Genomic DNA, 26,232 nt, shown 5'->3' with positions numbered 1-26,232 from the left:
AACTTAGTGTGCAAGGGAGCACCAGGTGCACCCTGCTCACAACCCCCCAGAGAAGAGGAGGGAAGACCACATCATCACGATCAGATTTAATGCTGAGCTGATACGACCCGGCCCCTGCTGCTGTGGTCCAACTGGGGGAGCCGGGAGGGGTTTTGGTCCCGCTGGTCTTCCCCCAGGCATGGTGGCCCTGGGGTGGTGTCGGGGCCCGTGGCCAGGCAGGGTCACTTGTGCCGGCTGAGGTGGCGGGAGTGTGTGTGCACAGCTTCCACGAAGGCACCCACGTGCTCGGGGCTCACGTCGGGGTACAGTCCGTGACCCAGGTTGGCGATGTAGCGCTGGGTCCCAAACCCCTCGAGCATCGTCTTCACTAGCTCCCCGATCCGCTCCTGGCCACGTGAGGGGGACATCGTTACCCCCATGCAGCCCTGGCAGGGTGGTGACCAGGCTCTGCTTCCCCTTTCTCTAGGGCTCGGAGAACTGTGCTGCCCTTTTCCCCAGACCTGGGACACGGACACCCTCCATCCCCTGGATGCAGGGAAGCTGAGGCAGGGGGAGGCGACCTGCCCCCGGGGGAAAGGGAGCCTCCGTTCCCTACCTTGGGTGCGTAGAGGGCACAAGGGTCCAGGTTGCCTTGGAGGGTCACACATGGGCCTGTCCGCTCCCTGCGACAGAAGAAGCAGGTGAGTCCCTGCGCACGGTTGGTGGATGAGATGCATCTCCAGGTCCCTGCTATCGCCCCAGGGCTCCAGACGGGGCCAAGCAGCCTGCACATACCCCAACCCTGCCCCGAGTCACCCCAGCTGCAAGCAGGGCGCCGCACTGGCCCCCAGGATGGCTTGGACCCACTTCCCGGCCCCAAACCCTGGCAGTGCTGTGGGCTCTCTGCAGCATGGGAAGGAGTGGGGACTGGCACCAGGGCAGGTAGCACTGCCCACATGCACTTGCCCCAGCTGGGTGGGAATCTTACCGCGCCTCCCGGGGCTGGATGGTCCAGTCAAGGCCAACCACGTCGTAGCCGGACCGCGCCAGCTCCTCCAGCGCATAGTGCGCGTCCTTGGCAAAGACAATCTAAGCGGAGAAAGACATGGAGCCTGGGTCAGTCACAGGGCTTGGGCACGACGGGCCCTCTCTGCCAGCCTAGTGCCCGCCTTGTCTGCTCAGCCCCTGCCCACCCTCCCGGGAGCGACAAGAAGCAGCTGCAGGCCTGAGCTCCCCTGTGCTGCGTAGGGAGAGCCGGCTTTGGGCCCCAGCCCAGCGGACGACTGCTAAGGAGAGGAGGCCGTGCACTCAGCCCATGGTCCGGGAAACTGAGGCACGGACGGAGCAGCTGCCAGTTAAGTGACCGACCCACATGGCAGAGGAGGCTCAGGTGTCAAGTGGGATGAGGAGTCTAACAGGAAACCACGCTGGGCTGGCTTAGGCGACCAGCTCAATGTAGGCCAAGGCCTGGCCCAGAGCGTGGCCGTTTGAGAGCCCCTGTAGCTGTGGCAGCAGAGGTTGTGGGCAGCTGCACCAGCCCAAATCCACAGCCCAGGAACCACCCTCTCAGACACCCCCATGACCCCGGGGCGGCCCACAGGCAGGTTCTGCCGGACACTAGCTTGACCCCAGGACCAGTGCCAGGGATGCCGCGGCTTCCTCACACCACTGCTGCCTCCCCGTGGAGAGCTGGGGTAGCAGCACCAGCGTGGGGGTGGGGAGAGAGAAAGCAGGGCCTGGACACGGCCTCCCCTGCAGCCACAGGCAGGGCTGGACCAGCCTCCTGCCCCAGCCAGCGAGGGCAGTGCCATCCCCTGCCGCCACGCTGCTGGCAGCCAAGCCAGTCACCTCACCATGGGCACAGCGGGCAGCGCAGCCTCCTCCAGCCTGCTCTTCACCCGCTGCACGATGTCCCGCAGGTAGGGCAGGGCAAACTCTCCGAACTGCTCTGGGCCCAGGTGCCCAGCGTGGGACTCAAACAGCTGCAGCGCCTGCCGGAGTAGAGGTGGGTAGTGGCCTGGGTCTCCCTCCGCCCGGCCCCTCGTGGCTCACAGACTGGGACCCCCTTCTCCTCCATCCCCAGCAGCTTTAACCCTTTAGCTTCACAGATGCTTTAGCCCCCCCCCACACCACGCTCCAGGGCGATTTGAGCCCCAGAATCCCAGTCAGGCTTGGCAATGACCCGATCCTCCCCCAGAGCTGCCCCACTCCCCAAGGGAGACTAACCTGTGCGCCGGCCGCCACTTGCCCCACCAAGTATTGCACGATGAGGTCCGCCAGGAGGTGCAGGAGGCGGTGGCTGGCCTCAGGGTGCCGATACAACCAGGCCTTGGCCTTGGCCATGGTGTTCGAGCCGCCACCCTCGATCATGTAGGACATGAGCGTCCACTGGGCAAGGAGCAGAGACAGAGGCAGCAGCATGAGGAGCGCTGCCAGGAAGGGCAGGGGTCCCCATCCCAGCGCCCAGCAGAGCCGCCCCCCTCTGTGGGATGAGGAGGGGGAAGGGGCTGGGTTACAGAGCACAGTGGAGGGTGTTTGGTATCTCCCAGGCTGCTGGGCTGTGCTGGTGCCCCCCGCCTTTCTGCTTGAGGGGGGTTTTAAGCCTCCCCCAGGGGTGCTGCTGCAGCCCAGACTGGGGACAGGGCTGTGCCGATGCTCCCGCTGGCACCAGCCCCGCAGGGTCCTGGCTGGAGGGTCTTGCCCCTGTGCTCAGGCTCAGACTGATGCTGCACTGGGGTAGGAAGGGTTGGGTTGGTGCAGCCTGAGGGGCAGAGGGTTCACTTTCCTCTGCAATGGAGGCTGTGGTGTCTTGGGTGTATTGTAATGATCTTCTTCCTATCTTGCAGGGGCAGGACATTGGCACGGCCCTTGATGCTGCCCGGAGCCACGGTTGGGGCAGGGGGCCAGGCTGCCTGCCCCACTTGGGGCTCAAGCACCTCCTGCTGCCCATGCTGAGAGGCACGGGATTGGGACTCACTGGAGCACCGGAGAAGCCGATGAGGGGCACCTTGCCTTCCAGGCGGTGCCGCGTGAGCGTGATGGCCTCGAAGACGTAGCCCAGCTCCGCTGCCACGTCCACCTTTGGCCGCAGCTTCAGCAGGTCCTCCACCTCCTTCAGGGGCTCTGGGAAGGTGGGCCCTTTGCCGGGGACCATCACCACTTCCATGCCCAGTGCCTGGCGGGGAGGATGGAGGCTGCATGAGGAAGCAGTCGCAGCTGGTGCCTGTGCCGCATTCCTCCGACGGCATCAGCTCCCAGCTCCCTGCTTCCTTCTGCGAGCCCCTGCGCATACCTGGGGCACCACCAGGATGTCCGAGAAGATGATGGCCGCATCCAGGGGAAATCGCCTCAGCGGCTGCAGGAAGACTCAGTGTGAGGGAGGCACCCAGAGTGGCATGACTTCCCAGCAGAGCTCTTCCCCTGGGTAGCCAGCCCCATCAACCTCTACACCTGGAGCCGAGGGCTGGCTTAGGCCTCCACGACGGAGTGGCCCGGTTCCCGCCCCTCACCTGCAGGGTCAGCTCGCAGCACGTCTTGGGGCTTCGGCAGGTGGCAAAGAAGTCCTGGGTGGCACGGGTCTCACGAAACTCTGCAAACAGAGGGGCTCAGCCAGGTGCCCAGCACCCCGGGGGGCAAGTGGGATGCTCCCTGGCTGAGGCGGTGGGCGTCTCGGCCGGGGCAGGCCCAGAGGTGGGGTGCAGAGGGAAGGATGGAGATTCTGCCCCCTGCCCTGCGGGCACCCCTGCCCCCACCAGCCAGGTGACACCCCACCTGGGAGGTAGCGCCCGGCCTGCCGCATGCACCAGACGGGCGTGTACTCCGTCTCGTCTCCTCTTGCCGCCCTCAGAAACGTGTCGTTCTTCAGCTCGGGGAATCCCTCGGGGCTGGAACAGAGAATGACGGTCACCACGCTGGAGCGAGATGCCCCCTGAGGAACGGGACAGCGCATCCAACCTCCCACCCGGCGCACCATGGGGGCGAGCCAACCTGGGCAGCCACGTGCCTCGCTGTTGACATGATCTGGGGCAAGTCCCGCGCTCTCCCTGCCAGCGAACCCAGGCTGATCCCAGCCTTACCCCCAGACAGGGAGGAGGTGGGGGTGCGATCAGGCTGGGGAGGGAGGCCAGGCCCACCCCACCCTTCCGGGGCAGTCCTTCTGCCCCTTCCCGCACGGTAAATTGTCCGAGAGCCCAGGCTTGTCTGCCCATCCCCAGCCCGGAGCCCAGGGCAGCCAGGTTCTCTAATAAGAGAGCCTAAAAGCCGCCCTCTCCTCCCAGGACGGTCTCTGCATGGCTCCTGGCTCCAGTAGAACCAGCGCCCCCGCTCCCAGGGCACTGGCCTTCGCCTCTGCTCGCTGGCAGGAGAGAGGAGGCCAGGACCCTCGAGCACGGAGAGAACAATCCTGCCCTGGATGTGGTGCAGCCCTGCAGCCGCCTCGGTTCGGGGACACGCACCCGCCTTTGCTCACGTGCACCGGAGGTCAGCAGCCCCCGCCCTGTCCCCCCAGGGCAGGATCTCGCCCCTGGGGTTGCAGAGCACGTGCCCCCTTTCCTCGCGGCGCGGAGACGGGGGAACCGTTTGCGGGGCCGCGGCTGATTAAGTTATCTGCAGCAGCAGCCGGGGTTATTCCCGGAAGGGCAGGGCCCAGCCTGGACCAGCGCGCTCTGCCCCGGGGGCTGTGGGCACGGCTCCCTATCTCAGCCGCGCAGGCCGGGGAGGCGGGCAGCGCCCCTGTGGCTAAATGGGGCAAGGGTTGGGGTGGGTGGGGGGGTGTTCATCGCCTTGTGGCCCGTCTCCCAGCCCCATGGGGGCTTGCCCCCAGCCCTCTAACCACGGTGCATTTCCTCCATCCTTCCAGCGCGCGTCTCCGGCCTGTTAACGGGGCTGGGCTCCCTCCGCCAGAAAAGCCAACCATTGATGCAACCTGTCCAGGTCGGCCTGGATCTGCCCCCCGCCAGCCGGGCTGTTAACTCTGCCCCATAACTTGGTGTCATCTGCGAGCTTGGAGCGGGCGGGCGGGCACTCACCGCCGGGGCCCGTTCCCCTCCATGCTCCCGCGCTCTGCGCTGCTCACGCCCCCATGCGCACCATGGGCGCCGCCATCTTGGCGCCAGGCCACGCCCCCCCAGGCGGGGCCTACCCGCTACTTCCGGGTTCGCTTTAGCTGCCTAACACAGTGCCTGTAGGACCCCGCGCTGGGAGCAGGGTGGCCTCGCGCCGCCTGAGCCGAGCGGAGGTTACCGTAAAGCACGGTGTAGCGGCGCCGCACAAAGAAGGGAAGGGAAAGGAGGGTGGCGCGCGTGCGGGGCTGAGGTGCAGCGAGTGCGCGGGGGCTCAGCCAGCAGAGCGAGGCCGTGCAGCCCTGTCCCTCTCCCTGCAGCAAGCGCTGCGAGCCCAGGCAAGCAGGGCATGCAGCAGAGCAGTCACCCCCGTCTCCTGCAACCTGCCCCAAAGCCACTCAGGGGCTGGTCCGACATGAAACACCAGACTCTGTGTGCACGTGTGGTGTTTCATTTTAATCATGGGAAAATGTGGCTTTGGGGTTTTAACCTGAAAATTGGGGATTGTTTTTAAACTGGAGAAGGCTGGGGGTCTCGACAGGCCCGCCCCGCAGCCTCAGCCAGTGCTTACCGGTCCCAGGGCCTCGGGCCCGGCCCCGCTCCCCTCGCCCGTGACTGCGCAAGGCGAAGGGCGGTGTGGTGCCGGAGGAGGAATCCGCCCTGCCAGCCCAGCCCAGCCCAGCCCTTGATTCCCCGCAGCCGACTTGATTTGTGACCCGCTGTTGGGTCTTTCTGCTTAGTCGGGACAGGGCTTGGATGCCGCGTCCAGCTCGTCGGCGCCGGAGGGCGGAAGGAGTTGCTGTGAAAAGGGATCGGGGAAGAAGGAGCCGATTCCAGCCTCCTGCCGCCCCAGCAGCTCACTGGGACGCTGGCACCACTCGGGGCTCGGAGCAGGGGCCGGGGGCTGCTCTCCCACGCGTCTCCCGGCGCTGCGGGCTGGCGGCCCGGCCCTGCAGGCCCAGCCCCAAACGCCGCGTTCCCCCAGGAACAGCGCGCCCGGAAGCCGGCCAAGAACAATTTCCCAATGATTTAGCTGGTCTCATAAAACATCACACTTACCCAAATAACCCTGTCTGCCTTCCACCTTCAGCTTCCTCCCCGCAACGGTCAAGTTTATTGTCTACCCACGGGGACTTTTTACCACCTGAGCCCGAGGAAGGGCGCGTGTGCCCGAAAGCTTGCAGGAAAAGATCTGTTTGTGGAGGTGTGTTTTTTAGCCGGTCTGATAAAAGGTGTCGCCCCGAACCAAGAGCCCTAGAGTCCGCACTTCTTACCCCGGCAGGCGCGGGGTGCGCGCGGTCCGGCCGGTTCGGGGGCTGGCGCGGGGGCACGGGCACGCCAGGATCTTTGCGTAGATGGCTGAGCAACTCAGTACTTGGGGAAATTGTTCTTGGGCAGCTCTGGGGCGCAACCCCCTTGCCCGGCCCCTGCCCAAGGGTGGCCCTGCCCGCCCAGCACTGCCGCAACCGTGTTCTTGCCCGCCGGCCCGGCACAAACCCTTCTCCAGGCTCTCTTCCGATCTGGTTTTTAATGTTTGTGGCCAAAATTGTTCTTGCCCAGCTTTGGGGCAGGGCGCCCCCCTGCCCTCTTTCTTACCCCATGTCTGTGCTTCAAACCCGTGCCCGCACCGTGCTGGTGGCCGGCTCTGGGCACAGCCCCTTCCCCGGGCGCCCCTCTGACCTCTCCTTGTCCATGTTTGTGCCCAGAATTGCTCTTGGGCAGCTTTTGCGCGCGGAGCCCTTCCGAGCCCGCGTGTCTTTAATGTTTGTGCCCCAAACCTGCGGGGAGGCTGTGGCTGCGCGGCTGCGGCCGGCTCTCCGCGAGGGGCGGGCGCGCAGGCGCAGAGCGCAGGGGCGGTGCCGCTTCCCGCCGGGATACATTGTAGCACGTGCGGCATCCGGTCCGCGCCGGCCCCGGCCCCGGCCCCAGCCCCAGCCCCGCGGCGGCCCGCAGCCAGCCCGGGGCCGCGCCCACGAGGCGGAGCCGCACCCGGGGAGGCGGAGCGGGTCGGTGGTGCGGGAGGATGCGGGCGTGCGCGGAGGAGAGCCCGCAGCAGCGGCTGGGCCGCATCCGGCTGGTGCTGGAGAGCGCGGAGTGCTGGCGGCGGGCCCGGCCGCTGCCGGCCGCGCTGTGCTACGTGCCGCGGGAGGTGCAGTACAAGCCGTGCAAGGACCCGGCCGCCGCGCCGGCGCCGCGCACGCTGCTGCCCGTGTGGGACGCGCCGCCGCCGGCCCCGGGCAAGGCGCTGGCCCGCGCCAGCCTCGAGCTCCGCAAGGGCAGCTGCCTGCGCGCCAGCGGAGACGAGTACTGCAACGGCGCGGGGCTCTGGGCCAAGCTCAGCAAGGTGCGGGGCCGCGCCGGGCCGGGCCGGGCCGGGCTGCGGGGGGCGGCTAATGCAGCTCGAGAGAAGCTACGGGCGGGTGCGCAGGTGCTGCAGACATGCACGCATGCACAGACAGATGCACATGCATGCACACAAACACACAGGCATGCATGCATGCACGCACAGACATAGGCATGGACTTGCACGCACGCACAGACTGCACATACGCAGCATGCACGCAGAGACATAGGCATGGACTTGCACGCACGCACAGACTGCACATACGCAGCATGCACGCAGAGGCATGCATGCATGCACACAGACACACTTGCATACATGCATGCACACAGACATACACGCACATGCACACACTGCAGCTACTGCAGCCCCTGCTGAGAGAGCTCTGCCTGTACCTCTAGCTGTGTCTAAATCTACCTGGGGATCTGTCTGTGGATCTGCCTGTCTGTCTGTCTGTCTCTACGTCTGTCTGTTTTGAGATTGTGATCTAGATCTGTCCATGTCCCTACCTTTACATACCTGTGTATCAAGATCCAGGTCAGGATCTGCCTGTGTGTCTGTCTCTGCATATCTGTGTCATAGAGTCACAGACAACGAGGGCGGGAAGGGAGCTCAGGAGTTGCATCTAGTCCAACCCCTGCTCCAAGCAGGACCAGCCCCAACTGCATCATCCCAGACAAGGCTTGGTCTACCGGGGTCTGAAACACCTCCAAGGATGGAGACTGCACCGCCTCTCTGGGGAACCTGTCCCAGTGCTTCTCCACCCTCCTCATGCGAGCTTTTCCTAATATCCAACCTCAACTTCCCTTGCTGCAGCTTGAGCCCGTTGCTCCTTGTCCTGTCATCTGCCCCCACTGAGACCAGCCCAGCTCCATCCTCTTTGCAGCCCCCCTGCAGGGAGGTGAAGGCTGCTATTCAATCCCCCTCGGGCTTCCCTCCTCCAGACTAAATCAGCCCAGTTCTCTCCACACCAGTCCTGTAAGACTGTATCGAGATCCAGATTAAGATCTCGCTGTATCTATATATCAAGATCAAGATCTATCTATGGATCTATCTCTACATATCATAGAAATCATCGTAGAGGAGTAAGGCTAGAAGGGACCTTGAGAGATCTAGTCCAAGTGGGGATCAAACCTGTAACCTTGGTGTTGTAACACCACGCTCTGATCCCAGTTTAGATCGAGCCCCATCTCTGCATCTGTCCCTACGTATCTAGAGATCCAGATCCGGCTCCAGCTCTTTCTCTCTCTCTCTCTCTGCAAGATCTGTATGCATCTGTCTCTGTATATCTATATATAGAGATCCAGATCCAGATCTATCTATGTACCTAGCTATGTCTCTGTCTCTACTTACGTATAGATCTATATCGATCTTGGCAGGGGCTGCATGAGCTGCTGTGGCTGTATATATATTCTAGAGGATCCCAGAGCCGTGGGGCTGGAAGGGGCCTGCGGAGGTCACATCTAGTCCAACCTCTGCCTGAGGCAGGATCAGCCCTGTCCAAACCAACCCAGACACAGCTCCCCTCTAAACTCGACATACAACTACCATCAACCCCGACGCGGCAGACCTAGCACCTGAACCTGGCACAGGGAAAGCAGGGGAACCACAGCAGCCAGCATCCTGCTCCTATGAAACGTCAGTAGATGCTCAGGAGACCCCAGGCAGAGGCCGTGCCCTCGCTACAGAGAAAGGCAGCCCCCTACCCCCGTCCATGCCAATCTGACCATGGGGTCAAATTCCTCCCTGACCCAGATCTGGTGTTGGGCTGACCCTAAGCAGAGGGGCAAGGTGCTCTAGTCAGCATCCTCTGGCTTTGGTCCCAGCAGGAGCATTGGCACAGCCCGGTCGCAGTCCCTGGCCTTGGCTGTAGCCAGCACCCAGCGCCTCCGAAGAAGGCTTAAACCCCCCTGACAGGTTGCAGAAAATTGGGGCGGGGGCAACCAGCAGAGCCCAGACTCCTGGGAGATCCCCATAGCAGAGCAAAGCATCGCTATGCCTAAATCATCCCCAACCAGCGCCTGTCCACCCTTTCCTTGAACCCCTCCAGGGTTTGCTCCTGGCCAGGGAGCCAGCCCTGCTGCTGGGTTGGAAAGGCCTCGAGTTGCTGCACCCCAGTGCCGTGCTGCTGAGCTCGCGGCCAGGTCTCTGCTCTCCCCCTCCAGCTGAGACGAAGCTGGCTTCACCACCTCTCCTGGCCGAAAGCTGTGTCCCGAGCCAGCGCTGAGCTGTCTCGTGGGATGTAGCGGGAGGTTGCTTTTGGACCGGGAAGCATCCCAGGCACGTGCCGGCCACGGCCAGTTCGGTGCAGGGGTCTGCAGGCAGTGGCGGGGGATCTCGGGGCCCTTCTAGAGGAACAGAGAGGCTTGGAGCAGGGCCCACGCAGGCCACGGGCAATCCAGCAGCTCCCCAGGGGGGAGAGGAGCCCCTCAGGTCTGCAGGAGGGGGATATGCCCAGGAGGCTCACCGAGAGCCCGACTGGTGGGGCATGGGTGGGCTGAGCGCAGGGCTGTGGTGCAGGGGAGCCTGGAAGCCACTGCCAGCCCCGTGGGAGACGGTCCCTGGTAGCTGGAGGCTCGAGGGGACAGACGTGGAGCCAGCTCCAGAGCAGGGACAAAATCAAAGTTAGGAGTAAGGCGCATGGTTGCCCAGGAGGTGGGCATAGGACTGGGGATTAGCCCTCGGGCTGCCCCTTCTCACAGAGATGCCCAATGGTTGTTTCATGGGATCCGCCCCGGGGGTCTGGACTGGATGCAGGAGTCCTGGGGGGATCGGGGGGATGGTCTCTGTCCTGCATGGTCCAGCGGAGGGGACCGACTGCTCAATAGCTCCTGAAGACGGGGCGCTTCATGGGCCTGATGCCACCAGCGGGCTTCCCCTGGGCCGTGCACGGCCCTGCACCCCACCGGCCCGGCTGCGTCTGCCCCTCGGGGCGGTCCCGGGGACTGATAGCACGTGCTTTGTTCTGCAGGAGCAGCTGGAGGAGTACAAGACTGGCTGCGAGCTGGAGGAGGGCTGGGTCCTGGTGTGCAAGCACGCGGAAGGAGGGGACCGCCTGGTCCCGGTCGAGTCCTCCGACAGGATCCAGAGGCAGCAGCAGCTCTTCGGGGTGGACTACAAGCCTGTGATCAGGTAGGGAGGTGGCGGCGGGGAGGAGGCTGGCTACAGAGACACGACCAGAGATCCTGGTTTTTTCTGATTAAAAAAAATCCCCAATTTTCTGTTAAAAAAAGTAACCCCAAATCCACATTTTTCCACAATTAACATGAAACACCGCTAATATATAGAAAAATATATAATATATTAAAAACACCCCCGATTTTCAGTTTAAAAAAACTATTCTATCGATATGTATGTATAGTGGTGTTTCATAGTTGTTAGGGGCTGGAAATGTGGATTTAGGGTTACAACCAAAAATTGTGAGGGTTTATAAAAAATCGTAGTCGTTATCTCTTCTCAGGCGCTATCTTTATAGCGGGTTGCTGTTTTTATAGCCGGAGAATTGTTTTTATGGTGTGATAACGACGTTGCACGTGTGACTGGTCTGAACTGATTGTACAATTCACCAGTGGATTGTGTGACAATGACTTTGCCTTTGCGACCGGGCTCGAGGTGTTGCGTGATTCGCCTGTGAGTCGCGCAGTACATGTATCGTGTGCCAGGGGCCTCAGATAGTGAAGTCATGAACAAGCTCGTTCTGTTCGGACCCCCCCACTAGAAAGGTAAATGACCTGCCAAGGCATTGGGACAAGCCTGAGACGTGCTTACATCCTCACGCCTTGGGGCACCCCCGTTATCCGTGTGAATCGCTGCCCTAGGGAGAAAGTGGGGAACATTTGAGAGGTGTCTGTCCTGGGACCCACCACCCCGACCAAACTCATGCCTCTGCTGTTCTTGGAAGGTGCCAATTTAAGGAAGATTTAACAGCCCTGGAACGAGCTGTTTTGAGGGATCTGATCTCCCCTCGAGGACCATGATCTGGTCCAAGCTCATAAACCCACACGCCTGACTTACCCTAGCCCAGGGGTCTCAGCCTTTTTTAGACCAGAGACCCCCCTCGTTTGGCTCCAGACGCTGCTTGGAAACGCCGGCTCTGTTTTTATTCGTTTTTTCGCTGCAGAAAAATAATAGTGTTTTTTCTGCTGCAAAGACCTCGGAAGAGCAGGCAGCTCAGAATGGTTAACTCTATGAATTCCTGCTTGAAATCTCTGGGTTTGTCTGGTGAATCCAGTTTGAACACCCCCAGTGCTAGCATTGCCTCGAGGCACCCCGCGGTGCTGGTGCCGCGGGCTCTGGGGGAGAATCAGTGCCCTAGCCTCATTCTGTGTTACAGGGCAGCGGTTGTAGCCGTGTTGGTCCAAGGACGTCGGCAAGCAATGCTCTTCGGGTAAATCTGACATCTTGTATTACACCAACTCAAACAGTTGGAAAAATTCTTCTTGGCAAGCTTTTGGGTATAAATACCCTTCTTTATGTGCTACCTTCTTTGGGGTATAAATACCCTTTTTTACCCTTATTTATACCCAAAAGCTTGACAAGAAGAATGTTTCCAACTATTTGAATCGGTCCAATAAAAGACAACAGATTTACCCAAAGCACATAGTCTGCTGAGCCTAATTCTGCACTTTGATCCATTAGCCCTTGTCTTGGAGAACTCGGAGACAGGAGCCTTAACCTGGGGGTGTAATCACTAGGGATCCTGGTTTTCTCTGATTAAAAAAAAAATCCCCAATTTTTGGGTCAAAAAAAGGTAGCCCAAAATCCACATTTTTCCATGATCAGGATGAAACACCACTCTATGTGTGTGTGCATGTAAATAATGTGTAGGTATGTGTGATTTCATTTCCTAGATGTTAGGGTCGGAAGGGACCTATTGGATCATCGAGTCCGACCCCCCGCCCTGGGCAGGGACGAGCGCTGCGGTCGGATGGCCCCAACCAGGTGCTTGTCCAGTCTCCTCTTAAGCACCTCCAAGGAAGGGGACGGTGCCACCTCCCTTGGAGCCCGTTCCAGATTTTGGCAACCCTCACCGTAAAGAGTTTTTTCCTGATGTCCAGTCTGAATTTGCTGTCCCTCAGTTTGTGGCCGTTGTTTCTAGTTCCCCCGAGGGGCGCCCTGGTAAACATCGTGTCCCCTCTTTCCTGCTGTCCCCCCCGATGAGCTTGTAGGCAGCCGCAAGATCATCTCTCAGCCTCCTCTTGCTGAAGAGATGCAGGTCGCTCAATTGGTCCTCGTAGGGTTTTTCTGTAGGCCTTTAACCATATGGGTGGCCTCCTCTGGCCCCTCTCCATGCTGCCCACATCCTGACGTGCGGCGCCCAGAGCTGGACGCAGTACTCCAGCTGCGGCCTGACCAGTGTCGCATAGAGGGGGAGGATCCCCTCCCCGGACCTGCTCCTGATGCACCTGCTTATGCAAGAAAGGGGGCGGTTAGCCTTACTTATTGCTTCATTGCACCGGTGACTCATGTTTGGTTTGGAGTCAACTCCCACTCCCAGAGCCCTCTCCGCTGCTGTGCTCCTTAGACTGGTCCCTCCCAGGCTGCAGGAGTGTTGATGACTCTTGCTGCCGGCACATGGCACTTGTCCTTGTTAAACTGCATCCTCTTCTGTTCTGCCGTCTTCCTCAGCCTGTCCAAATCCACCTGGATGTGCTCCCTGCCCTCTAGTTTGTGTACCTCCTCCCATAGTTTTGTGTCGTCAGCAAACTTGGGCAGGGTGCTTTCCACCCCCTCCTCCAAGTCACTAATGAAGATATTGAACAGCACTGGTCCCAGGACGGAGCCTCGGGGGACTCACTGCCTGCATCTCTCCAGGTTGAGACCGACCCGTCCACCGCCGCTCTCTGGGTGCGTCCCATAAGCCAATTTTCCACCCACCGGACTGTGCAATAATCTACATTGCAACCGCTTCGTTTATTTATAAGAATCGGGTGCGACGCCGTGTCAAAGGCCTTTTTAAAACCTAGGTAAATAACATCTCCCTCTCTTCCTGCAGCCAAGCATTTTGTGACCTGGTCGTAAAATGAAACCAGGTTAGGCAGGCAGGATCTGTCTGCTGTGATCCCATGCTGGTTGCCCCGTAGCATTGTTTTACAAATGTGATCCTTAACAATTTTCTCAAAGGTCTTGCCAAGGATAGAGGTGATGAGATAGAGAGAGAGAGATATATATATATGTATAGAGGCCAAGGAGATATATGTGTGTGTGTGTGTGTGTGTGTGTGTGTGTGTGTGTGTGTGTGTGTGTACACACGTATGTATGTATGTATGGGGGGGTGTATGTATGTATATATGGATGTGTGTATGTATGTGTGCATGTATGTATGGTGTGTGTGTATGTATGTATGAGTGGCATTTCATTTTAATCATGAAAAAATGTGGATTTGGGGTTACTTTTTTAACCAGAAAATTGGGGATTTTTTAAAATCAGACAAAACCAGGATCCCCGGTGATCACTGCTCGTCGGTCACTGAGCATTATCTGTGTGTATCCCGACAGCTGGAGCACGCACGTTGGGTCCCATTTTGCTTGTGTGCAATGGCAGTGATCGGCCCACGTGTCCAGACAGCCAGTCCCAGGCAGCGTGGGCTGGGTGCGGGCAGCACGGCCCAGAGAGGAGTCTCCTTTTGCTGCCTTGTAACACATCCTTTGAACTGCCCATCCTTTGTGAGGCTGGTCCGCGTCCCGCTGGGACCGCAGGGATCGTGGTAGGAGGATCCCTGCTGACGAGCCCAGGGCTGGTGGGGGAGGACTCTGCCCCGAGCATGGGCCAACCCTAACCCTAGCGGCTCTGTAGTGTGTGTAGGGGGGTGGTGCTCCACTGCAGGCTAACAGCATCATTTCACCAGTGATTCTTGCTTGAGCCCAGCTTTCCATCACAGCGGGGTTTGGCATTGTCAGCTACCGCTGCAGAGATGGGAGAAGCGGTGTTTCCTTCCCTGATCCCATCAGGCACAGAATTGGCCTCGGCTAAGCACTGACCCGGCCTTTCTGTTGTGAGGGCCTGGTCCTCTTATCTTGTTCCTCCCACACTGGAGTGCTGTGTGATCATGCCCCCTCCTTGCAGGGCCAGGCTCTCTGTGTTGCCGGGATAATCATCCGCCCCATTGCTCTTGGGTTCAGGAGCAGTTTCCTGCCCGGGGAGTGAGCAAGGGGAGGCTCTGAGAGATGAAGGGACTCACCCAAGACCTTGCAGGGAGTCTGTAGCATGCTGGAGGCTGCAGTATGGGTCTCCTGTGCCGCCCCCCAGGCTGCTGGGCAAGCTTTCCCCCCTAATTCCTCCACGGGTCGTTCCAGGTGGGAGCAGGTGGTGGATCTGACGTATTCCCTGCGGCTCGGAGCGAAGCCCAGAAGCCTGGAGCAGGATGACGCTGCCGTGGAGAAGCTCCGGTACCGGCGTGTCCTTTTGTGCATGCTCTGTCATGTAAAGGGGGAGCGGGGAGCAATTTGTGCCTCCTCTCTGAACGTGCACATTTGCCTGGCAGCGAGAGGCCATAGCAGGTTGTTCACAGCAAAGGGCCCCTGAGTTGGGACCCAGGATTTTGGGGGCGGCGCTGCCACCAGGGAGCGGGGAGCACGATTCCTGGATCAGGGCGCTGCTGACAGCTCAGGGAAAGCGTCCGTCCTGCCGCCGTCCCAGCATTGATGGGAGATCCAGCGTGGCCCGGGCAACGCGGAAAGTGATCCTGCGGCTCCTGTCCCATTAACCCTGCACGTGCTGGTAGGAGTAGAGCGCAGCTGAGCCCCTCCCGGGTTGTAACCCTGCACGTGCTGGCAGGTTTGTGCCCCCGACGTGGAGCTACGAGTGCGACGAGGACTTGGTGCATTTCTTGTACGACCACATTGGGAAGGAGGATGAGAACCTGGGCAGCGTCAAGCAGTATGTGGACAGCATTGACGTCTCCTCGTACACGGTAGGCAGCGGGGCTGGTCTGCCAGGGGCTGGGGAGCAGCGCTGTGGTGTAGCAATGCAGTGGGGGCAAGCGGTGCTCTGACCATTGGCACATGGCCTACAGCTCGTTGGGCCTTGCCCAGTCTCTTTCTCCTCTGGCCATGCTGCTCAGCTCAGGAAGCAGTGTCCCACAGTCCCTAAGAGGGGGAGAAGGCACCAGAGGAGAGAGCTCAGGGCCTCACGGTGTCTGGCTGCCACGCTTACACGCTCCTAGGAGCAGCAAATGCAGCATAGACTGTTGCAGCAAATGCAAACCCGCTGTAGCAGCAAATGCAACATCTGGTTTGAGGGCACGGGCGCAGGTCCCTCGCCCTGACCCTGGCTCTCATCCCCCTCCAGGAAGACTTCAATGTGTCGTGCCTGACCGACAGCCACGCAGACACCTACTGGGAGAGCGACGGGTCCCAGGGCCAGCACTGGGTGCGACTCAACATGAAGAAAGGCACCATTGTCAAGTGAGACCTCATGCCTCGCTGCCCTCCAGCACTGGGCCCCGGGTGGGGGGGGGAGCTTTGCCTGCGGGGCAAGGTTGGCGCAATGATCGCAGGCGTGTTGTCGGCAAGTTTGCCCCTGGAGTCGGGATGGGTCGGGGGGAGCCAGTCTCCTCCGTGCTGTGTCCCTGCATGCTGGGCTGCTGCAGAGGTGGGTGATGAGGCTCCAGGTAGGGGCCCTTGCCATTGCCACCAGCCTGCGCCGTGTTGCAGTCTCTGGTCTGGCTCTGCCACCTGCCAGTCTGCATCCCTGCCAGTCCCATGAAACTGCCCAGGACCCAGCTCATTCGCACACTGGCACAGAGCTGCAGCAGCTACTTGGGGAGCCCTGGGGAGCTTTGTCCTTCCTACATCCAAACTGTTGGGGGGTCCCAAGCTGTGGGGAAGGCCTGTAGGGTCATCCACTCTTGTCCCCTGATGGACCTCAGCCTGTCCCTCTCCAGAATACTGTCTCCAGGGCTTGGTCACATCCCATCCATGACGACCTCAGCCCAGCTCTGCACGCCCAGATTGTCCCCCTCCAGGCCACGGGGTGTGCCAGGCCTCAGGTGCACGTGTGCCAGGTGCAGACAAGGCCGGTGACATCCTGGATGTGTGAGCAAAGTCGGAGCATCCTCTTTGCCTTGCACCTGGGCTATTTCGTGGTCTCCTCTCCAGGAAGCTTCTGCTGACGGTGGATACGACAGACGAGAACTTCATGCCCAAGAGGATCGCTGTGTACGGCGGGGAGGGGGACAACCTGAAGAAGCTGAGCGACGTGGGCATTGATGAGTGAGTGGGCCGGGGACTGCTCACAGCTAGAACGGCAGCATGGGTAGGATCGGGGTTGTGTCTGCTGTGTGCTGGCCCATTAGCACACGTGCATGGAGCCCTGACGTGCTGGGGAGGGGTGAATACGGTGCACTCTTCTCTCCTATGGGATCCTCCGTGCAAGCACTTCACACCCCCATATTCAGTCTCATTCCCAGACCCTGTGGAGCTGCAACCTGGAGAAGTTGGGGCTGCACAGCAAACCGTGGGGTGGGGACTGAAGCCAGGGGCGCTAACCCCCAGCTCCCTCCCCTTCCTGGTCAGAAATTTCCCTTCCCCTTAGCCAGCACCTCTGCAATTGCCGTCTTTGCAGGAGCTACATCGGGGACGTGTGCGTGCTGGAGGACATGACGACTCACCTGCCTGTCATTGAGATCCGGATTGTGGAGTGCAGAGGTGGACCTGCTTTCCTTGCCCTGGGGATGGCAGTGAGATCAGCCCGCAGACCCCCCGCTGCCTTGCTAGGTGCCCCGCGGCTCCCGCAGGACGCTGCAGATGCCTGGCATTTGCGCTGTGCAGGGAGCATTGCACGCTCAGGACCTCCATTTTTATGGCTGGTTACGAAGATGCTGCTTCCAAGGCAGCTCCTTGTCCCACGCCGCGGCATTAGGGCTCGCTCCGTACTTCTCCTTGCTGGTGGTTCTCGTGATGCGCCTGCCTTCCTGCTAGCCCAGCTTCCTCCCCCGGGCCACTGGACAGCCACGAGGGGCTACTGGGACCAGAGCTGGAAGAGCTCTGCCCTGTCTCCCTGGCCCCATTCTGCCTCTACGTTTGTCTGAGCAAAGATGCTGCGTGGCTGCAGAGCTGGGGTTCGAGAGGCTCCGCACCTGCAGCTGCAGAGATGAGGCTGGGTCTCAGCCTTGTTCTGTTTCTGGGTCTACACTTATCCCCTACCCAGTGTCTCTTGGATGGCGGGGATAGCCTTCAGGAGCCAAGTGCGAGATCCTTTGCTTGGGAGTCAGCAGACTAGAGTGCTTCGTACCGGGCCGCAGTGGTCTGAGTGGGATTCGAGTGGGTTGATTAGACAGGTCCTCCGGGGTCTCTTACCTGTGATGGTCACAGCCGGGTTACCCCAGTGCCACATGTCACTGTCCCTCCCACACTGGCTGTCGGCTGGACCCTTCTTGCTCCTTCTTGGCAGATGACGGCATCGATGTTCGCCTCCGGGGCATCAAGATCAAGTCCTCCCGGCAGCGGGATCTGGGGCTCAGCGCTGACATGTTCCAGCTGGCCAACCTGGTGCGGTACCCCCGCCTGGAAGGGACAGACCCCGATGTGCTCTACCGGCGAGCCGTGGTCATTCAGAGGTAGCATGCAGACCCCAGCTGGGGGCACAGGGCAGGGGGGAGTCACCTGCAGAGTCTCTTCATATGCAGTACTGATCCCTGGGGTGCTCACAGCACCTGCTCAGCCCCTGGACACGTGCCGCAGCTGGTGTGACACAGCAGGGCTTTGCGGGGGGCAGATTGGACTGTGAGCTGGGCATGGGACTCATTCCCCTCTGCTTTATTTAAAGCCTGGCAGATCTTTCGCCATTGCATACTCAGGACCTCCATTTTTATGGCTCGTTGTGAAGAAAATGCTGCTTCCAAGGCAGCTGCTTGTCCCACACTGCAGCATTAGGGTCAGGCTGCACGCATAGTGCAGCCCAGGTGAACTCACACGGTGAATCTCCCCGCTACGAGGCTCTGGAGGTGGCAGACCCATCACTTCAGGGCCCCCACCCCAGGGGATCCCCAGCTAGTTCAGGTCTCTGCAGGTGCCTTGCCTTGTCCTGTGTTCCCAGCTGGTCCCTCTTGCATTTTAGGTTCATCAAGCTCCTGGACAGTGTCCTGCATCACCTGGTCCCAGCCTGGGACCACACCATCGGCACCTTCAGCAAGCTCAAGGTGAGTGGAGTCCTTTTAGTATCTGCAGCTCTGGCCCGGGAGGCTGGCAGTGAACATTTTATTGCCCTTTTAAAAGGGCTGGCGGGACAACCTGACTAAGTGCAACTAAGACATTAAAGACTAGAAGGGAAGTTGATCATCTGCTTTCCACCTGGGAGGAGTGGTCTGTGGCAGTGGCTGCAGCCCTCGCCTGGAAAACGAGCTCAGACCATTTCTTATGCCCCGTGTTGGAACCCAGCTGGGTTGCCATGTAGAAACCACTCGGACTTCGCGCCCGTGATCTCTGCGTGTGCACATCTTCAGTTAGCAAACTGTCCAGAGCATCTTTCCGCTTTTCTTCAGCTGTGCCGGCAGTGTGGTCGTATGTTTTTGGCTTGCTCTGTCCTGTGATTTAGCGTGAGGGTCTTGGCAGGGGAACACACCAATTTTATAATTTACTTATTTTTTATCGAAACTTGAGCCATGCTCAAAGACTTTTGTGCTGTTTGCTCCCAAACTTAGAATGCACATATATTTGGGGCGCTCACACTCATTTCTTTTCTTACCCCTTTGAGGTATACCTCTACCTGGTGTATCTCTGCTGGGTATAGCTTGTCCTTTTTAGGGATATCTCCACCTGGTGTGTCTTTTCTTGCCCCTTTTGAGGTATACCTCTACCTGGTATATCTTTTTTTGTCCTTTTGAGGCATATCTTTATCTGGTATATCTTTTCTTGCCCTTTTGAGGTATACCTCTACCTGGTATATCTCGGTCTGGTATATCTTGTCCTTTTCTTGTCCTTTTTAGGGATATCTCTACCTGGTGTATCTTTTCTTGCCCCTTTTAAGGTATATCTCTGCCTAGTATATCTTTTCTTGCCCTTTTGAGATGTATCTCTATTTTGTGTATTTTTTCTTGCTCCTTTCGAGGTATACCTCTACCTGGAATATCTTTTCTTGCTCTTTGAGGTATACCTCTACCTGGTATATCTCTGCCTGGTATATCTTGCCCTTTTGAAGTACATCTCTGCCTGGCCCCCATGAGCGCTAGTTCAGCGTAAGTGCAGAACACCTTGAGGATGGGGTTCCCAGTTCCTGGACCTAATTAGCTTGAGCCTGAATCATCCTGGGAATACGAGACCCCGAAGCTCTGGGGAATGAAACCCGCTTTGGGGGCTATTTGGAGGGAGGCGTTTCTGTGGCGTCTCCCTGAAACCAGAGGGAAAGTGTCTTCGTGGTGGTGGGCAGCCGGTGTCCAGCGTGCTGCAGTCGGGAGCCAGTCATTTTGGGAGGGCCTTTTGTGGGGACAGACAGCATCCTGCTGGGCAGCTGGACAGAGCGGGGCTTGCCTTCCCGCCGGGAGGGGCAGGGCTCAAGTCTCTCTAACCTCATCCCCACCTGGCCCTCGACAGCACATCAAGCAGTTCCTGTTGCTGTCCAAGCGGCGCACGGCTCTCATCACCCAGTGTCTGAAGGACTCGGAGACCAGCAAACCAAACTTCATGCCGCGGCTCTACATCAACCGGCGCCTGGCCATGGAGCACCGGGACAACCCCGCCCTGGACCCCAGCTGCAAGAACGCCGTCTTCACGCAGGTATCGCGGGCCGGCTGGTTGGCTCCCCTCTTATTGCAGGGGCTGTGAGCCGAGGTCACTGTGGCCTGCAATGCGGGTGCTTTCCAGTGAAAAGCCCGCGTCTCTGCGGCGCTGGCCCTGTCCACTCAGTGGTCACCCGAATACTCCCAGGTCAGACTCTGGGGTGCAGCTGCAAGGCATGTCACCCAGCGTGTGAGCTCTGTGCAGAGCTGTCTTGGGCTCCATGTGTGCTGAGTAGGGTGTGGGAGTCGAAGAGGATAACCTCCTAGGCAGGGAATAGCAGACTAGGACAGGTGAGCACTGGTCATCAGAGCTGAGGAGTGAGGGACGGATGAAAGGAGCGGTGAAGACTGGGTGAGGAGCCTGCATGCACTAGGTGTGAAGCCAAGAAGCAGGAGGAGGAGACGGGATGGAGGGACATAGTAGGGAGAGGGAAGTGGTGGGGGCTGTAAGGAGGGTGGGGAGCAGAGGGTGCAGGGCTGGACCCCTGGGCACGTCGCTTTGCCTCGCGGTGCATCGACTGCCCTCTGCGCAGCGGGCCGGGAGCGCTGCCCTGCTCCTGCGTTCGGGCCCGCAGGAGGTCCGTGGAGATGTCCAAGTCCTGTGCCTCTCTGCTCGTCGTAGGTGTACGAGGGCCTCAAACCTTCTGACAAGTTCGAGAAGCCGCTGGATTACAGGTACAGCCCATGGGTGCATAGGGCACCACGCTCACTGCTCTCTGTGGGATTCCCCCCCCACGTGTAGCACCCTGCACCCCAAAAATAGGGAGGCCGAGGGTGAAACCCTGCTGAGCAGGGAGGAGTGAGGTGCAAGGGTGTAAAGGGGGGACGCACATGAGCTGTATTCCTGGTAAGCAGAACCATGACACCAGCTCCTGCTGCGGAGAGACCCAGGAGCTGATGGGCCAGGGAGACAGAGCCATCTTTTCTGGCTAAAGGCCATTTGATGGAGGGAGCATGCCATGAGGGGCATTTTCCACCGGTCTTGCCACCGGATCTGAGCGTCCGGAGCCAGCAGCTCAGGCGGTCCCCTCTTCCCGCAGGTGGCCGCTGCGCTACGACCAGTGGTGGGAGTGCAAATTCATCGCCGAGGGCATCATTGATCAAGGTAAGAGACCACCTTGCTCCTGCCCCGCAGCCGAGGGCAGAGCCAGGGGTCTGCCCTGCACCCACCGTGGTGGCTCTGGGGGCTGGGTAGCTGTCCTTCCCCCCCGGTTTGAGACAGGCAGACTGGGTTTGACCCGTGCCAGAGTCTGGCCAGCGCTCCGTGTCTGCCCAGGCACCCGGGGAGTGGGTGGCACTGATGCAGGGTCTGTCTCGTTGCAGGTGGCGGGTTTCGGGACAGCCTGGCAGACATGTCGGAGGAGCTGTGCCCCAGCTCGGCAGACAGCCCCGTGCCGCTGCCCTTCTTCGTCCGCACGTCCAACCAGGTGCTGCAGGGCTATTCACGGGGCGTCCTGGGGCTTGTCACCATAACTGGGGTGCCTTGCTTCTGGGGCAGGGGGAAGAGGGCTTATTCATCCTTCAGCTGGGAAGGGGTGTTGTGGGCAGGACAGAAGCCCTGGGGGGAGTTTTGGGTACCCCGGGGGATCACTGGGTGCAGGTCTTTGTTGTTGGGGCAGGCAGAGGAGGATGCTGGAGAGGGACAGACGCTCCTTGTTCTGCGTCATCCCAAGAGCCCAGGCCAATGGGGCACCAACGGGGCCGTCCCCACCTCCCCTGGGCTGTGACTGGGTTGGGCAGGGAGTCCTGCCCTGATACGGTCTCTGTGTCGCAGGGTAACGGCACCGGGGAAGCCAGGGACATGTACGTCCCAAACCCCTCCTGCAAGGACTTTGCCAAGTACGAGTGGATCGGCCAGATCATGGGAGCGGCTCTGCGGGGCAAGGAGTTCTTGGTGAGTCCTGACGGGAGAGAGACACCCCGCCACAACCACGATGGTCGCCTCCAGCCTCGCTCGGAGGCTTGCTGCAGGGGAAGCTCGGCAGGATTCCCCTGGACAGCGGGGCAGGGGCCTGGGGAGGTTTTGGGGCTTTTATCCTGCACATCACTGGCATAGCTCTGGATGAATCAGGGTTCATTCCCTACCAGTTTCCAACCGGCTGGTCCGTGGCCCCTTCCTGGCTTATCCAAATCGGTTTGCCAAGCAATGTCCTACCCTGAGCCATCGACATTAGTGCTGTCTTCCTGCAACTCGCTGACGTTGAGCTTAGTTTTTGGAAGGGCAAATGCAGAGCTAGCAAAGCAGCACCCTGCCCCGGGGTCGTGTCTCCTCCTGCCGTTCTGGCAACACGTGTCCTCCTCTTAGATTCATAGATGTTAGGGTCGGAAGGGACCTCAATAGATCATCAAGTCCGACCCCCTGCATAGGCAGGAAAGAGTGCTGGGTCTAGATGACCCCAGCTAGATGGTTATCTAACCTCCTCTTGAAGACCCCCAGGGTAGGGGAGAGCACCACCTCCCTTGGGAGCCCGTTCCAGACCTTGGCCACTTGAACTGTGAAGAAGTTCTTCCTAATGTCCAATCTGAATCTGCTCTCTGCTAGCTTGTGGCCATTGTTTCTTGTCAAACTCTCTCTGCAGGTCCTGGCTTTGCCGGGCTTCGTATGGAAACAGCTAACGGGGGAGGAGATCAGCTGGAGCAAGGACTTCCCCGCTGTGGATTCGGTGCTGGTGAGGAGGGGTGAAGGGCGGTTGGAGAGCAAGGGGCAGTTGGCTGGCATCTTTGGGCAGAAATCCTGTGCCTCGCGGCTGGATTGATCATGGTGCAGGCAGTGGGGTGCATGTGCTTGTCTTCCCTGTGCTGATGCTACACAGACACGGGCAAAGGTCTATATTTCCACCTCCAGCTAACACGGGTGCAGCCCCTAGCAATGCAGGTCCCAGCCTGCAATATGCCAGCGGGGTCCAAGCAGCCAGTGCAGCCCCTGGACACTTCACAACCCAGTAGCAGTCCCCCTGGCAGGCAGATGGGCTGTGCATTGATCTTGCTGGGTCTAATCCAGATCATCTCAAGGGTTGGTGGGGCTTGCATTTTACCGTGGTGAAGTCAGAGCTCTCTGATCAGGTGAAGCTCCTGGAAGTGATGGAGATGATGGACAAAGACACCTTCGAGTTCAAGTTTGGGAACGAGCTGACCTACACCACAGTCCTCAGCGACCAGCGCATGGTGGAGCTGATCCCCAACGGCAGCAACACGGTGGTGAAGTATGAGGACCGCAAGGAATTCATCCATCTGGTGCGGAAAGCCCGGCTGGAGGAGAGCAAGGAGCAGGTAATGCCATCTTCGGGGGGCCTCAGCTTCTTGGGTAGGACCAGGTGGTATAGGGATGTCTCTTCCTATCCCTTATCTGGCCAGGCCCTGAAGGATAGGGTTTGGGCCAGCCTGAGGACCAGGCACCCCCATCTCTTTGTGGACATAGTCTTCCCCTCTGTACTCCCTGGGACAGGCCTCTTGTAGAAGCACTTGTTGAGCCATCTCTCTAGTGGGAAGTGGGGCTGCCTGCCCCTGAGCTGCTGGCCATGACTCAAACCTCATCTGGGCATGTCTGCGGGGTGCCTCGTCCTTCCCTTCCTGACCACCCTGCCTGCTCCATCTCCCCTCCAGATTGCAGCCATGCAGGCCGGGTTGCTGAAGGTGGTGCCCCAGGCTGTTCTCGACCTCCTCACCTGGCAGGAGCTGGAGAAAAAGGTCTGCGGAGACCCGGAGGTCACGGTGGATGCCCTGAGGAAGCTCAGTAAGTCCGTGGATCGGTGTGGCCCTGTCTTTCTGAGCCCGAGACCCCACAGGCTTCATGCTGGGGTCTGTGGGGGACCCTTCTGCAGCTGCTGACTTATTCCTCTGCTGCAGGAGTGAGACCCTGGCACTATGTGCTTTTGGGTAAAGCACGTGTCCCAGCTCTGCCGTGGACCGGGGAGGAGCTGTGGTCTCTGTGCTTGGGTTGAGAGAGGGCACCTCAGATCTGCTCACCTGTGTGAGGCGCAAGGGGGTGCGATCCCAGCACCCTTGCATCTAGTCCAACCCCTGCTCCAAGCAGGACCAGCCCCAAATACATCATCCCAAACAAGGCTTGGTCTAGTTGGGTCTTAAACACCTCCAAGGATGGAGAGTCCACCACCTCTCTGGGTAACCTGCTCCAGTGCTTCACTACCCTCCTTGTGAGAGTTGTACCCTAATATCCAACCTCAACTTCCCTTTCTGCAGCTTGAGCCCATTGCTCCTTGTCCTGTCATCTGCCCCCACTGAGACCAGCCCAGCTCCATCCTCTTTGCACCCCCCTGCAGGGAGGTGAAGGCTGCTATTCAATCCCCCTCGGTCTTCTCTTCTGCAGACTACATCAGCCCAGTTCCCTCCTCCTCTTCTCATCAGTCACGTGCTCCCTGAGTGCTCGTTAAATATAATGAGATGCGAGTGGGGAATCTCTTCCTACTGAGTTTTTTCTCTCCCTTCAGCCCGGTTTGAGGATTTTGAGCCGTCGGACACCAGGATCCAGTACTTCTGGGAAGCACTCAACAACTTCACCAATGGTGAGTGTCCTGTGCCATCTCCACCTTGCTGTGATCACGCCGGGGACCCAGCTCTAGCTGTGCTGGGAATCATCTCTGCCTCGGGGGAATCGGGATGCTCAGCTCGGGAGAGCCTTCCCTCTGCCACGGGGATCGACCACCAGCTTTGCAACCCGCCTGCCCTGTCTGCAGAGGGTGTGATCCTGAATCTGCACGTGGCGGGGCTCGTGGAGACCTGACTGATCCGTGCGGCTGCAAGCCAGGAGCTGGGCTCGGGTATCAGCTCCTGGCTATCCCCAGAGGGTGGATTTGGGGAGCAGCTGACACTCCTCTTCTCTTCCCCGCAGAGGATCGCAGCCGCTTCCTCAGGTTTGTCACCGGCAGGAGCCGCCTCCCCGCTCGGATTTACATCTACCCGGACAAGCTGGGGTGAGTGAGGCTGGGGGTGCGGGGACGGGTCCCAGCGAAGGGCAGTGTCCCTCCATCCCACTGGGGATCGGTTTTGGCCTCGATCTCCCACCTCTCGGTGAAACGCGTCCCTGGGTTTGGAGCAGCCTGTCGGGTCTGACCAGCCTGTCCTCTCTTCCCCCAAGCTCTGAGTCTACCGACGCGCTGCCAGAGTCCTCTACCTGCTCCAGTACCCTCTTCTTGCCGAACTACGCTACGTAAGTCATGCTGCCCCTCTGCGTGACGGCTCTGGTCTCAGGGGAGGTGCCTTTCTCTCGCTGGCCTCTGGGAGAATTGGAGGCCATTTCCACCTCTGCTGCTTGTCAGTGCGATCAGGGGATCACACCTGCTCCCCTTACGGTGCCTCTCCTTCCCCCGTCCAGGCACCTTATGCTCCCCTGCTGTAGGGAGCGGTGAAATCTGCTGTGACGCTATCCCTTCATCTCTTGCAGTGCCAAGATCTGCGAGGAGAAGCTGCGTTACGCCGCCTACAACTGCGTGGCCATCGACACCGACATGAGCCCGTGGGAAGAGTGATGTCGTTACCGTCGTTCCTGACTGTGAGGGTTTTCCGACTCAGTGGCCTGGTGCAAAGAGCACTCCCACCCCCTTGAATGTGTACATACATATACATAGAAATATAATAAACGTGTCGTGTGGAGGTCTGGTCCTAATCAGAACCAGACAAAATCCTGCTGTTTGGGTCTTTGGGTTGACAGCAGGAAGGAAGACGTCTTGTCCTCGCTCGGACCACGTAACTGGGTGTTGGAAACTCCCAAGCACCTGGACGGGTTGTTTCTAGCCGAGACCCCCCGCTCTGTTTCATCTCCAGGTGTTCAGATCCCCCCTTCCCCACTCCCGTTGCTGTCCCCACCTCTGAAATTCGGCCGTCTCTGGGATGAAGCCGTTTAAGAGCTGCCCACAAAGCTGCATGCTGTTTAGAAATGCAAAACTCTAGAGCTCTTTTATTAGACCAACTAAGAAATTGTAAAAAAAAAAAAAAAAAATACCTATTTCTGCAAGCTTTCATGCTGTTTCGGACAGGAAGTGACAAGCTATGTCTTGAAGCTGCAGGAGGTCCTAAAGTAGCGAATGTAACCTCATATTTTGATCTCAAATTTGCTCCTGCCAGGTTTTAACCCCTTTCCACGTGCAGAAGATTTTGGAGTTTAGGTTGCCCTTGCAGGG

General features: G+C 59.4%; 2 protein-coding genes across 5 annotated transcripts; one reads left to right on the top strand and one right to left on the bottom strand.

Annotated features, from left to right (window-relative positions):
- Window positions 1-73: 73 nt before the first annotated feature.
- On the bottom strand, window positions 74-7,964 carry UROD (uroporphyrinogen decarboxylase). 4 transcript variants are annotated; one of them, XM_059727743.1, is made up of 10 exons: window positions 7,900-7,964; window positions 3,751-3,863; window positions 3,489-3,568; window positions 3,272-3,334; window positions 2,957-3,154; window positions 2,206-2,367; window positions 1,833-1,970; window positions 968-1,068; window positions 596-662; window positions 74-386 (listed from the first exon to the last, which is right to left on the bottom strand). In XM_059727743.1, the coding sequence occupies exons 1-10, from the start codon at window positions 7,947-7,949 to the stop codon at window positions 222-224; spliced, it is 1,137 nt and encodes a 378-aa protein (XP_059583726.1). In that variant the 5' UTR covers window positions 7,950-7,964; the 3' UTR covers window positions 74-221. The 4 variants fall into 4 exon arrangements, with proteins under 4 accessions (XP_059583726.1, XP_059583725.1, XP_019345016.2 ...); XM_059727742.1 differs by lacking the exon at window positions 7,900-7,964 and adding an exon at window positions 6,818-6,951; XM_019489471.2 differs by lacking the exon at window positions 7,900-7,964 and adding an exon at window positions 6,636-6,811.
- On the top strand, window positions 6,970-25,734 carry LOC102561465 (E3 ubiquitin-protein ligase HECTD3). Its single transcript, XM_019489439.2, has 21 exons — window positions 6,970-7,383; window positions 10,352-10,512; window positions 14,676-14,768; window positions 15,157-15,292; window positions 15,670-15,785; window positions 16,479-16,592; window positions 16,945-17,027; window positions 17,773-17,938; window positions 18,439-18,520; window positions 19,911-20,093; window positions 20,718-20,770; window positions 21,136-21,200; window positions 21,419-21,522; window positions 21,870-21,989; window positions 22,675-22,764; window positions 23,159-23,365; window positions 23,699-23,828; window positions 24,544-24,618; window positions 24,945-25,026; window positions 25,191-25,262; window positions 25,497-25,734. Exons 1-21 carry the CDS (start codon window positions 7,063-7,065, stop codon window positions 25,579-25,581), a joined length of 2,538 nt encoding a protein of 845 aa, XP_019344984.2. The 5' UTR covers window positions 6,970-7,062; the 3' UTR covers window positions 25,582-25,734.
- The last annotated feature ends 498 nt before the right edge of the window (window positions 25,735-26,232 follow it).

This window comes from Alligator mississippiensis, chromosome 5, assembly GCF_030867095.1.
Source record: "Alligator mississippiensis isolate rAllMis1 chromosome 5, rAllMis1, whole genome shotgun sequence".
Lineage (NCBI taxonomy): Eukaryota > Metazoa > Chordata > Crocodylia > Alligatoridae > Alligator > Alligator mississippiensis.
Note: the sequence above shows the minus strand (reverse complement) of the source record. Positions and strands in the feature narration are given on the sequence as shown.